The 12,923-nt window shown below is 41.0% G+C and overlaps 1 protein-coding gene across 2 annotated transcripts; it reads left to right on the top strand.

Moving 5' to 3' along the window:
* Nucleotides 1-3,316: 3,316 nt before the first annotated feature.
* LOC136948024 (uncharacterized) lies at nt 3,317-8,331 on the top strand. 2 transcript variants are annotated; one of them, XM_067242282.1, is made up of 5 exons: nt 3,317-3,366; nt 6,262-6,456; nt 6,542-6,621; nt 6,937-6,991; nt 7,285-8,331. In XM_067242282.1, the coding sequence occupies exons 1-5, from the start codon at nt 3,334-3,336 to the stop codon at nt 8,197-8,199; spliced, it is 1,278 nt and encodes a 425-aa protein (XP_067098383.1). In that variant the 5' UTR covers nt 3,317-3,333; the 3' UTR covers nt 8,200-8,331. The 2 variants fall into 2 exon arrangements, 1 of the variants encoding a protein (XP_067098383.1); XR_010877039.1 differs by lacking the exons at nt 3,317-3,366; nt 6,262-6,456; nt 6,937-6,991 and having other exon boundaries at nt 6,557-6,621.
* Nucleotides 8,332-12,923: the final 4,592 nt, after the last annotated feature.

The raw sequence follows: 12,923 nt of genomic DNA, 5'->3' as shown, positions 1-12,923 counted from the left end.
TCACCCATAAGTGACGCTACAGGCCACGCCCTGGTACACAAAGATACAAGGCTTTCTGGAATGGGTAGGCTCACCAAGCCCCCTCCCTTCACTCCTTGGCTTGAAATAAAAGCCCTTGTGGATCTTGATGGTATTGCATTTCAGATTTGGTATCCCATTGGTAAGTCTGCAGCATGGATTTTTACAGTGACAATTTGTGAAGAATATAAATTTTTCAGTGGTTTGCAATGTTTGGAGGAATCCGCCATTGCTGCTTGCAGTTATATTTATTATTATTATTATTCTAGTTCCATGGGAGTCAATGGCAGCCCCTAGAACCCTTGGATAACTTTTTGTGAAATTTGGCACACTCATTAAGGACAGTTCCTTCTATACCTACACCAAGTTTCATGTATCCCATCAGACCACTCTAGCGCCACCAATGGGTCAAAGTTGGACTTGTGTTTACACACGCAACTTTTGAACTGTATGACTGATTTTCAAAAATGAGGTATCATTGGATTCCCTGGATCAAGACGAGTTCAACGCACCCTATGACGTCAATTTCCGGTTATATAGATTTTCCGCTATTTCCGGTTGTATCAAAAACCTTTGAAAGCCTACTCCTCCTACAATTTTTGTCATATCTTCTTCAAAATGACCAGAGATGATCTTCAGACCAAGCCTCACAAAAGTTATCCCATGGCGTTTTGATTTTCTAAACCGTTTGTCCGGCACAGCCAATCAAAATCAGCAAAAAAGTAACCAAACAGGAAGTTGGGTCAAATCTCAGCAAATCTTTGAGATATCAACACTAAACTTGGTATATCGGTGGACGACACTACAACACGTTTACCATGTGCAAAGGCAACTTCATATCTCAAAAAATGATTGATATAAAGCAAATCGAATTTATCGCTAACGCTAAAATAATGCTTTACACATCCGCCGGTCAAAAACTGATACTTTGATTCAATCACAAGTTCATATGAAGACTCTTGAGAATGTTTAGTACACAAATCTGAGGAAAAGTTGACTGTAACATGAAAAGTCGATTTGTGGTGAATATTTGAAACATGCATGCTTGGCTAATTGTTAACGAAATTTCCAATGAAATGTCTCCCCTGCTCCTCAGCGCGCGCGTGCTCCACATTCTCACACACTCAGCCTTTCCCTTGACACACGCGCGGGCTTGGCGAGACGCATACACAACATTTCAGGCAATTGTGGGCTGACCAAGCCCCCACTCATTCCTTGGCTTGAAGTGAATGCCCTTGTGGATCTTGATAGTAATGCATTTTAGAAAAAGTTCTCAAAATCCTGAAACTTTGATAGTATAGGCCAGGAGTAACTACCACACCACAAATGACGCACCATTATCCATAGGTGGCGCTACGGCCAAGCCACAATTTTCCATTTACAAAGTGATGCCATTCGCATCCCATTTGTCCCAAAATTCTGAAATTCATTAGATATGCCTTATTTCTCATGAGGAACAAAAAAGCCTCAATAACCTATAACGGCCACCATATTGGATTTTTTTGTACAATAAAGATTTAGGAAACACGTTTTTTTGCTACTTCTCCTACAATTTTTGTCCAATCTTCCCCAGAATTGGCAGGTATCATCGTCAGAGCAACCCTCACTGAATTCTTCAACAGATTTTTGAATTTCAAAACCGTTTGTCCGGTACAGCCAATCAAAATCGGCAACAAAGCAACCACACAGGAAGTTGGATCAAATCTCAGCAAATCTTTGAAATATCAACACCAAACTTGGTGTGTCACGTGAAAGACACTACATCATGTTCCCATGTGAGAAGGCAAATTAATATCTTAAAAAATGATTGAAATAAAGTAAATCTAATTTATTTCTAACGCTAAAATACTGCTTTACACAAAGTTGACTGTAAGATGAAAAGTTGAACTTTGGTGAATATTTGAAAAATGCATGCTTGGTTAATTGTTACGGAAATTTCCAATGAAACGTCTCCCATGCTCCTCAGCGCGCGCTACACATTCTCACACACTCAGCCTTTCCCTTGACACACGCACAATCTTGGCGAGACGCATACACAACATTTCAGGCAATTGTGGGCTGACCAAGCCCCCACTCATTGCTTGGTCTTTAGCAAAGGCCCATTTGGATCTTGATGGTATTGCATTTCCGATTTTGTATGCAATGGTAAAAAGTTCTCAAAATCCTGAAACATTGATAGTATAGGCCAAGAGTAACTACCACACCACAAATGACGCACCATTATCCATAGGTGGCGCTACGGCCAAGCCACAATTTTCCATTTACAAAGTGATGCCATTCGCATCCCATTTGTCCCAAAATTCTGAATTTCATTAGATATGCCTTATTTCTCATGAGGAACAAAAAAGCCTCAATAACCTATAACGGCCGCCATATTGGATTTTTTTGTACGATAAAGATTTAGGAAACACGTTTTTTTGCTACTTCTCCAACAATTTTTGTCCAATCTTCCCCAGAATTGGCAGGTATCATCGTCAGAGCAACCCTCACTGAATTCTTCAACAGATTTTTGAATTTCAAAACCGTTTGTCCGGTACAGCCAATCAAAATCGGCAACAAAGCAACCACACAGGAAGTTGGATCAAATCTCAGCAAATCTTTGAAATATCAACACCAAACTTGGTGTGTCACGTGAAAGACACTACATCATGTTCCCATGTGAGAAGGCAAATTAATATCTTAAAAAATGATTGAAATAAAGTAAATCTAATTTATTTCTAACGCTAAAATAATGCTTTACACATCCGCCAGTCAAAAACTGATACTCTAATTCAATCACAAGTTCTTGAAGACTCTTGAGAATGTTTAGTACACAAATCTCAGAAAAAGTTGACTGTAACATGAAAAGTTTAATTTTGGTGAATATTTGAAAAATGCATGCTTGGCTATTTGTTAAGGACATTTCGAATGAAATGTCTCCCCTGACCCTCAGCGCGCGCGCTCCACATTCTTACACACTCAGCCTTTCCCTTGACACACGCGCAAGCTTGGCGAGACGCATACACAACATTTCAGGCAATTGTGGGCTGACCAAGCCCCCACTCATTGCTTGGTCTTTAGCAAAGGCCCATGTGGATCTTGGTGGTATTGCATTTCCGATTTTGTATGCAATGGTAAAAAGTTCTCAAAATCCTGAAAGATTGATAGTATAGGCCAAGAGTAACTACCACACCACAAATGGCCCAATATCACCCATAAGTGACGCTACAGGCCACGCCCTGATACACAAAGATACAAGGCTTTCTGGAATGGGTAGGCTCACCAAGCCCCCTCCCTTCACTCCTTGGCTTGAAATAAAAGCCCTTGTGGATCTTGATGGTATTGCATTTCAGATTTGGTATCCCATTGGTAAGTCTGCAGCATGGAATTTTACAGTGACAATTTGTAAAGAATATACATTTTTCAGTGGTTTGCAATGTTTGGAGGAATCCGCCATTGCTGCTTGCAGTTATATTTATTATTATTATTCTAGTTCCATGGGAGTCAATGGCAGCCCCTAGAACCCTTGGATAACTTTTTGTTAAATTTGGCACACTCATTAAGGACAGTTCCTTCTATACCTACACCAAGTTTCATGTATCCCATCAGACCACTCTAGCGCCACCAATGGGTCAAAGTTGGACTTGTGTTTACACACGCAACTTTTGAACCGTATGACTGATTTACAAAAATGAGGTACCATTGGATTCCCTGGATGAAGACGAGTTCAACGCACCCTATGACGTCAATTTCCGGTTGTATAGATTTTCCGCTATTTCCGGTTGTATCAAAAACCTTTGAAAGCCTACTCCTCCTACAATTATTGTCATATCTTCTTCAAAATGACCATAGATGATCTTCAGACCAAGCCTCACAAAAGTTATCCCATGGCGTTTTGATTTTCTAAACCGTTTGTCCGGCACAACCAATCAAAATCAGCAAAAAAGTAACCAAACAGGAACTTGGGTCAAATCTCAGCAAATCTTTGAGATATCAACACTAAACTTGGTATATCGGTGGACGACACTACAACATGTTACCATGTGCAAAGGCAACTTCATATCTCAAAAGATGATTGATATAAAGCAAATCGAATTTATCGCTAACGCTAAAATAATGCTTTACACATCCGCCGGTCAAAAACTGATACTTTGATTCAATCACAAGTTCATATGAAGACTCTTGAGAATGTTTAGTACACAAATCTGAGGAAAAGTTGACTGTAACATGAAAAGTCGATTTTATGTGAATATTTGAAACATGCATGCTTGGCTAATTGCTAACGAAATTTTCAATGAAATGTCTCCCCTGCTCTTCAGCGCGCGCGTGCTCCACATTCTCACACACTCAGCCTTTCCCTTGACACACGCGCGGGCTTGGCGAGACGCATACACAACATTTCAGGCAATTGTGGGCTGACCAAGCCCCCACTCATTCCTTGGCTTGAAGTGAAGGCCCTTGTGGATCTTGATGGTAATGCATTTTAGAAAAAGTTCTCAAAATCCTGAAACATTGATAGTATAGGCCAGGAGTAACTACCACACCACAAATGACGCACCATTATCCATAGGTGGCGCTACGGCCAAGCCCCAATTTTCCATTTACAAAGTGATGCCATTCGCATCCCATTTGTCCCAAAATTCTGAAATTCATTAGATATGCCTTATTTCTCATGAGGAACAAAAAAGCCTCAATAACCTATAACGGCCGCCATATTGGATGTTTTTGTACAATAAAGATTTAGGAAACACGTTTTTTTGCTACTTCTCCTACAATTCTTGTCCAATCTTCCCCAGAATTGGCAGGTATCATCGTCAGAGCAACCCTCACTGAATTCTTCAACAGATTTTTGAATTTCAAAACCGTTTGTCCGGTACAGCCAATCAAAATCGTCAACAAAGCAACCAAACAGGAAGTTGGATCAAATCTCAGCAAATCTTTGAAATATCAACACCAAACTTGGTGTGTCACGTGAAAGACACTACATCATGTTCGCATGTGAGAAGGCAAATTAATATCTTAAAAAATGATTGAAATAAAGGAAATCTAATTTATTTCTATCTAACGCTAAAATAATGCTTTACACATCCGCCAGTCAAAAAACTCTGATTCAATCACATGTTCATAAAGACTCTTGAGAATGTTTAGTACACAAATCTGAGAAAAAGTTGACTGTAACATTAAAAGTAGAAATTTGGTGAATATTTGAAAAATGCATGGAAAGGAAATTTCCAATGAAATGTCTCCCCTGCTCCTCAGCGCGCGCGCTCCACATTCTCACACACTCAGCCTTTCCCTTGACACACGCGCGGGCTTGGCGAGACGCATACACAACATTTCAGGCAATTGTGGGCTGACCAAGCCCCCACTCATTCCTTGGCTTGAAGTGAAGGCCCTTGTGGATCTTGATGGTAATGCATTTTAGTAAAAGTTCTCAAAATCCTGAAACATTGATAGTATAGGCCAGGAGTAACTACCACACCACAAATGACGCACCATTATCCATAGGTGGCGCTACGGCCAAGCCCCAATTTTCCATTTACAAAGTGATGCCATTCGCATCCCATTTGTCCCAAAATTCTGAAATTCATTAGATTTACCTTATGTCTCATGAGGAACAAAAAAGCCTCAATAACCTATAACGGCCGCCATATTGGATTTTTTTGTACAGCCAATCAAAATCGTCAACAAAGCAACCAAACAGGAAGTTGGATCAAATCTCAGCAAATCTTTGAAATATCACCACCAAACTTGGTGTGTCACGTGAAAGACACTACATCATGTTCCCATGTGAGAAGGCAAATTAATATCTTAAAAAATGATTGAAATAAAGGAAATCTTTTTTATTTCTAACGCTAAAATAATGCTTTACACATCCGCCAGTCAAAAACTGATACTCTGATTCAATCACAAGTTCAGGAAGACTCTTGAGAATGTTTAGTACACAAATCTCAGAAAAAGTTGACTGTTAAATGTGTTCTTATTCAAGTTTCCCCCAACTGTCATTCATTTAAGATGCAATCTTGTGTTTAAGGTATTAGGCTATCATGTTTCAAAGAAAAACGATTATGGATGTTGATTTAATGCAGTTGGCATATTATACAACATACTCTAATCCAACATATAGAAATACATGACATTTGATCTGTGATTCTAGAATATTAGATATAGAAAATATTGTAAAAACAAGATTGTGTCCTAAAAGAATGGTTAAACAGTGACCAAGCTAAGATAAGTATTTACTATGAAATTTTACTTATGCAGGTGTTACTGAAAGATTCCAGTCCTGTGGAGCTGCTTCATCACAGCTGCACATGTGTTGCTGGAGCAGCTTTATGCAACCACTGTGTCGCTTTGCTGTTCCAGTCAGCACATTACTCTCAGCTGAAGGTGCCAGTGGTCCCTCCTGTGCTAAGCTGTACTGAAGGAGAACAGCAGTGGCACAAGCCCAGAACGTTGGTAAGTTTGCACTGTAATTACAGAGCTGTTGGATATATTTTCTAACTATATTTAACTTCTAACTGTATTGTGCTTAACTTGATAGGGTGTAAAGCCAGGCCCTGTGGATAGGATGGCTGTGCTTTCTGCTAAACTAAAGTGTAGAGCAACCAAAGATGGTGTAAGGTAAAACCTGAATATTGCATTTTACATTTACATTTAGTCATTTAGCAGACACTCTTATCCAGAGCGACTTACAGTAAGTACAGGGACATTCCCCCCAGGCAAGTAGGGTGAAGTGCCTTGCCCAAGGACACAACGTCAGTTGGCATGACCGGGAATCGAACTGGCAACCTTCGGATTACTAACCCGACTCCCTCACCGCTCAGCCAACTGACTCCCTCGATATTGTCGATGTATTCCAATATGTTGCCTGTTTGAATTAAAATACCTGTGTGGATATGCCACTTTCCACTCATGAAAGTGTTATGTTCCACACAGGAGCACACTCTACAAAGGCCTCAGTGGGGAATTGCCTGATCTTACTGTCCTTCGGGTTAGTAGGGATTTCATATCAAACAATATACTAGTATTTCATGATTTTCTTTTTCCTCTCCTTTTGATTAAATGTACTATGACCCATCAATTATACAAACAAGTATTCTGCTTTTGAAGAAAGAATTGATTGAACTGAAACAAAATAAATGTTTACACAAGGGTTCTTTATTATGAACTTATTTGTAATGGTGTCTGGCGTTGTGCATGATGCGCAACATATTGTGGCCATGAAAATGTATGGTATAATCATTTTGTTTGATATTGCTAATCATTATATTATTACATCCCTAGGTGACAGAGGCGTATAAAGATTTTTCTACAGCGGAGGCGCCGATGATCTGCAGCATGGGCATTAGCTGTGAAATTCCCCTGGTTGACTCTGCCCTTGGCAAGGTTCAAGCCGGAAGTCCATTGTCCTACCAACAACCAGCAACAGCAAAGAGAGATCTGTCCTTCCATGCTGCCCCACCACGTCCATCTATGCCTCTTCAGAATTACTGCCTACAGCCATCAAGTTGCATGTTTGTCTGTACTGAACCACAACAGCTACACCATAGGAGTCTGGAGGTCACCTGGGACATGGTGCACAAATTTGAATGTGCTACCAGAGCACAAAGTTCATGTACTGAATGGCATCAGCTAAGGAGGCATAGATTGACGGCGTCACGTTTCAGGGAGATCTGCCAGGTTGGAGAGAACTCTGAAGAAGGTCTGGCTAACCGGATACTGCAAGGGACACGTCAGACGGCAGCTATGAAGAGGGGGCTCGAATTAGAGGCAGATGCTATTTGGGAATATTGCCAAATGAAAAGGGTCAACCACTACCCCTGTGGATTGGTAATTCACCCTGACGCTCCTTGGCTGGGAGCGTCTCCAGACGGGTTAATCTTTGACCCTTCAGAGCCATGTCAGTTTGGGCTGATTGAGATGAAGTGCCCAAATGTTAAAAGCTATGTGGACTGCCCGTATCTCAAAATGAAGTCAGGCAAATTGGAGCTAAAAGAAAAGCATGCTTACTACTGGCAAGTACAGGGGCAGATGCTAATAACGGGAATGAGTTGGTGTGATTTTGTAGTCTCAGCTGAGGAAGATGTACTCATCCAAAGAATTTACAGAGACAATGATGTTTTGGATATAATCAGAGAGAAAGTAGACAGGTTTTATTTTTATGTCTACTTGCAGAAATGTGTAATGCTTCAGGATTGAGATAAAATATTCTAAGATCTGTTCTTTAATTTTCACTTTTAATGGTACGTTTTATGATTGAGATTATTTTATGTTAATGTTTGTGCATCTTTAACTTTCAATGGCAGATGTTTTCCATGATTAACCTTGCCTTCCCAAAAAGTAAACACAATAAAATGTGTGTGTGCGCTGTGAGCACGCCAAGAAATATTTATTATCTTGATATTAAAGGCAATTAAAATGATTTCATTTCATGAATTCTGTATGTTTAACAGAACAATAGTTATCAAATTCCTCAGAAAAAGATTAAGCTACAATATCAAACTTCATATCTCCATTTCTTGACAAGAGGTCCATTTTGGTAATTTGAGAGGAGACAAGCGACAGTGAAGAGTTGGTTTATGCTCCCTGCAATGGAGAGAGGGATGGTGGTATCAAAGAGTTTATTTTCTTTAACTCTTCTGATCATCCTCTCGACATGCACCCTCAAACGGGCGATGGACTGCGTCTTCAGAACATCCACCTCTGGCATTTGGGCCCTCTTGGAGAGGAAGGCAGGACGATGAACAGTCCCAGGTACAAGGTCATCCACCAAGAATCCCTTGTCAACCATGATGGCCATGTCAGGCGTTAAGAGTGGTGCAATCCCTGACTGACGAAACACCTCCTTGTCACTCATGGAACCCTCAAAGAGTGCTGAAACAAAACTCAGGGCTCCGTGAGGGGACATGCCCACCATGGCCTTAAAGGTGCAGTGGGACTTGTAGGTCGAGAAAACTTCGCTCTGAAGGAGCATGGATGACGGTGTTTGACACCGTAGCTCTGTACAGTCGAGGACCACCTGTGTGTCACTGTAGCTGCCATCAAAGTCGCGTGGAAGATGGGCCTTCACAGCTGCTGGAGACATCCATATACAGACTGAGCCCAGTAAGCTGTAGAGGAAGTTGGCCCAGGTCACGATGATTCGGCTGACGGTTGCTCGGTGGATGTTAAATCTATGACCCAACTCCCTCTGGGTACAGCCAGAGGACAGGTATGTCAGGAAGAGCTCATCTATTGGCAGCAGTTTCTGTGGGGAGAAGTGTTTAATGAGTGTTAGTTCAAAACCACCCTTTTAATGCTTAGGGATCTGTGTCTGTGTGTTTTTTGGGTGAATGGGTACTTACAGTTGGTCTGGTTAAAGGGCTTTCAGTTGTTGTGCTAGTGGCGTAGGTTTTCTTTGCTCTGGTGACCCTAATTATTTTGGCTGTTCGATCAGGTTCCAAAACGCCATCAGATGCTCGTATGAGGGGAATCTAAAATACAGCATTACAATTGAAATCAGTTGTCATGTCATACAAGCTTAAGAATAACATTAAATATCCCATGACATGCTGTTTTTGTATGCTTTTATATAGGCCTTAATGGTCCCCTAATATCTGAAGTCTCTTTCCCGAAATTCAGCCTTGGAACTCATTAATGTTCAATAACCTCCTAAAGTGAACATTTCATGTCATGAGACCTTTAAGAAAAAAAGAGGAAATAATCAAGTTAAGAGAAGATGTTGATCTAATAACTAGCTTACCTGGTGTAAAATCTGATGTCTTCAGGAGACGAAGCAAACCGTTTCAGTCCAAAGTTGGAAAGATGATACGTTTGGACCTGCTCTCTCAGCGCCTCGAGTTCCCTCAACATATCTCCATACTGCTCCCTGTCCACACATACGGTACCGCTGGCCCCATAGTCGTGGTCCACGACCATCGGGACCATGGCGGGTCGCTGGCTCTGCCGGGTCAGGTTCCGGACTTGGTGGTCGAGATCGGCGCTCCCAAACACCAGCCCGTGACTTACTGGTGTATTTGTTCCACTCAAATAAAGAAGGAACAGAGCCTGCTGCCAAAACCCGTCTACCCTTAGCAGTAGTGACGATTTCATGGTCTTCGAAAAGTCGACTGCAAACCTTGGTGTGTTGGGTCACCGAATATTCCACCCTGCTTATTTTGTGCAGCCACCGCGCACGAAGGCAGGTGTCCTTCGGGAAGCAGTGGAAGCTCAAATGGTTGTTATAACGGCCTGAAGCCGAGCAAAGTGGCACACAACAGTGTTCCTTAGACCCACGCACAGTACCTTGGAACTTGAATGTATCACCTACTTTATATTTCTTTTTACTTTCTTTTTTCCGTACAACTGCACCACTCATCTTGTTGTTCGTTCACTAATTCGGAGGAGGACAGGAAGTAAACCGGAAACTGATTTGCCGAATTTGGGCTACGGCGGAAGTTCGTCAGTACGATTGTGAACAGAGCCTATTGTGGGCTGACCAAGCCCCCACTCATTCCTTGGTCTTTAGCAAAGGCCCATGTGGATCTTCATGGTATTGCATTTCCGATTTTGGATGCAATGGTAAAAAGTTCTCAAAATCCTGAAACATTGATAGTATAGGCCAAGAGTAACTACCACACCACAAATGGCCCAATATCACCCATAAGTGACGCTACAGGCCACGCCCTGATACACAAAGATACAAGGCTTTCTGGAATGGGTAGGCTCACCAAGCCCCCTCCCTTCACTCCTTGGCTTGAAATAAAAGCCCTTGTGGATCTTGATGGTATTGCATTTCAGATTTGGTGTCCCATTGGTAAGTCTGCAGCATGGAATTTTACAGTGACAATTTGTAAAGAATATACATTTTTCAGTGGTTTGCAATGTTTGGAGGAATCCGCCATTGCTGCTTGCAGTTATATTTAGGATTCCTCCGTAAGGAGGAAACCTATTGTTATTGTTAGTTTTATTATTATTATTAGGATTCCTCCGTAAGGAGGAAACCTATTGTTATTGTTAGTTTTATTATTATTATTATTATTATTATTATTATTATTCTAGTTCCATGGGAGTCAATGGCAGCCCCTAGACCCCTTGGATAACTTTTTGACAAATTTGGCAAACTCATTAAGGACAGTTCCTTCTATACCTACACCAAGTTTCATGTATCCCATCAGACCACTCTAGCGCCACCAATGGGTCAAAGTTGGACTTGTGTTTACACACGCAACTTTTGAACCGTATGACTGATTTTCAAAAATGAGGTACCATTGGATTCCCTGGATCAAGACGAGTTCAACGCACCATATGACGTCAATTTCCGGTTATATAGATTTTCCGCTATTTCCGGTTGTATCAAAAACCTTTGAAAGCCTACTCCTCCTACAATTTTTGTCATATCTTCTTCAAAATGACCAGAGATGATCTTCAGACCAAGCCTCACAAAAGTTATCCCATGGCGTTTTGATTTTCTAAACCGTTTGTCCGGCACAGCCAATCAAAATCAGCAAAAAAGTAACCAAACAGGAACTTGGGTCAAATCTCAGCAAATCTTTGAGATATCAACACGTAACTTGGTATGTCACAAGGAAGACACTACAACATGTTACCATGTGCAAAGGCTATTTCATATCTCCAGAAATGGTTGATTTAAAGCAAATTGAATTTATCGCTAACGCAAAAATAATGCTTTACACATCCGCCGGTCAAAAACTGATACTTTGATTCAATCACAAGTTCATATGAAGACTCTTGAGAATGTTTAGTACACAAATCTGAGGAAAAGTTGACTGTAACATGAAAAGTCGATTTGTGGTGAATATTTGAAAAATGCATGCTTGGCTAATTGCTAACGAAATTTTCAATGAAATGTCTCCCCTGCTCTTCAGCGCGCGCGTGCTCCACATTCTCACACACTCAGCCTTTCCCTTGACACACACGCGGGCTTGGCGAGACGCATACACAACATTTCAGGCAATTGTGGGCTGACAAAGCCCCCACTCATTCCTTGGCTTGAAGTGAAGGCCCTTGTGGATCTTGATGGTAATGCATTTTAGAAAAAGTTCTCAAAATCCTGAAACATTGATAGTATTGGCCAGGAGTAACTACCACACCACAAATGACGCACCATTATCCATAGGTGGCGCTACGGCCAAGCCCCAATTGTCTATTTACAAAGTGATGCCATTCTCATCCCATTTGTCCCAAAATTCTGAAATTCAATTAGATATGCCTTATTTCTCACGAGGAACAAAAAAGCCTCAATAACCTATAACGGCCGCCATATTGGATTTTTTTGTACAATAAAGATTTAGGAAACACGTTTTTTCGCTACTTCTATTACAATTTTTGTCCAATCTTCCCCAGAATTGCCAGGTATCATCGTCAGATTAACCCTCACTGAAATCTTCAACAGATTTTTGAATTTCAAAACCGTTTGTCCGGTACAGCCAATCAAAATCGTCAACAGAGCAACCAAACAGGAAGTTGGATCAAATCTCAGCAAATCTTTGAAATATCAACACCAAACTTGGTGTGTCACGTGAAAGACACTACGTCATGTTCCCATGTGAGAAGGCAAATTAATATCTTAAAAAATGATTGAAATAAAGGAAATCTAATTTATTTCTAACGCTAAAATAATGCTTTACACATACGGCAGTCAAAAAACTCTGATTCAATCACAAGTTCATGAAGACTCTTGAGAATGTTTAGTACACAAATCTCAGAAAAAGTTGACTGTAAGATGAAAAGTTGAATTTAGGTGAATATTTGAAAAATGCTTGCTTGGCTAATTGTTAAGGAAATTTCCAATGAAATGTCTCCCCTGCTCCTCAGCGCGCGCGCTCCACATTCTCACACACTCAGCCTTTCCCTGACACACGCGCAAGCTTGACGAGACGCATACACAACATTTCAGGCAATTGTGGGCTGACCAAGCCCCA

The sequence above is a fragment of the Osmerus mordax genome, chromosome 8 (assembly GCF_038355195.1).
Source record: "Osmerus mordax isolate fOsmMor3 chromosome 8, fOsmMor3.pri, whole genome shotgun sequence".
NCBI lineage: Eukaryota > Metazoa > Chordata > Actinopteri > Osmeriformes > Osmeridae > Osmerus > Osmerus mordax.
The sequence above is the reverse complement of the archived record's forward strand: the minus strand, read 5'-3'. Positions and strand labels throughout refer to the sequence as shown.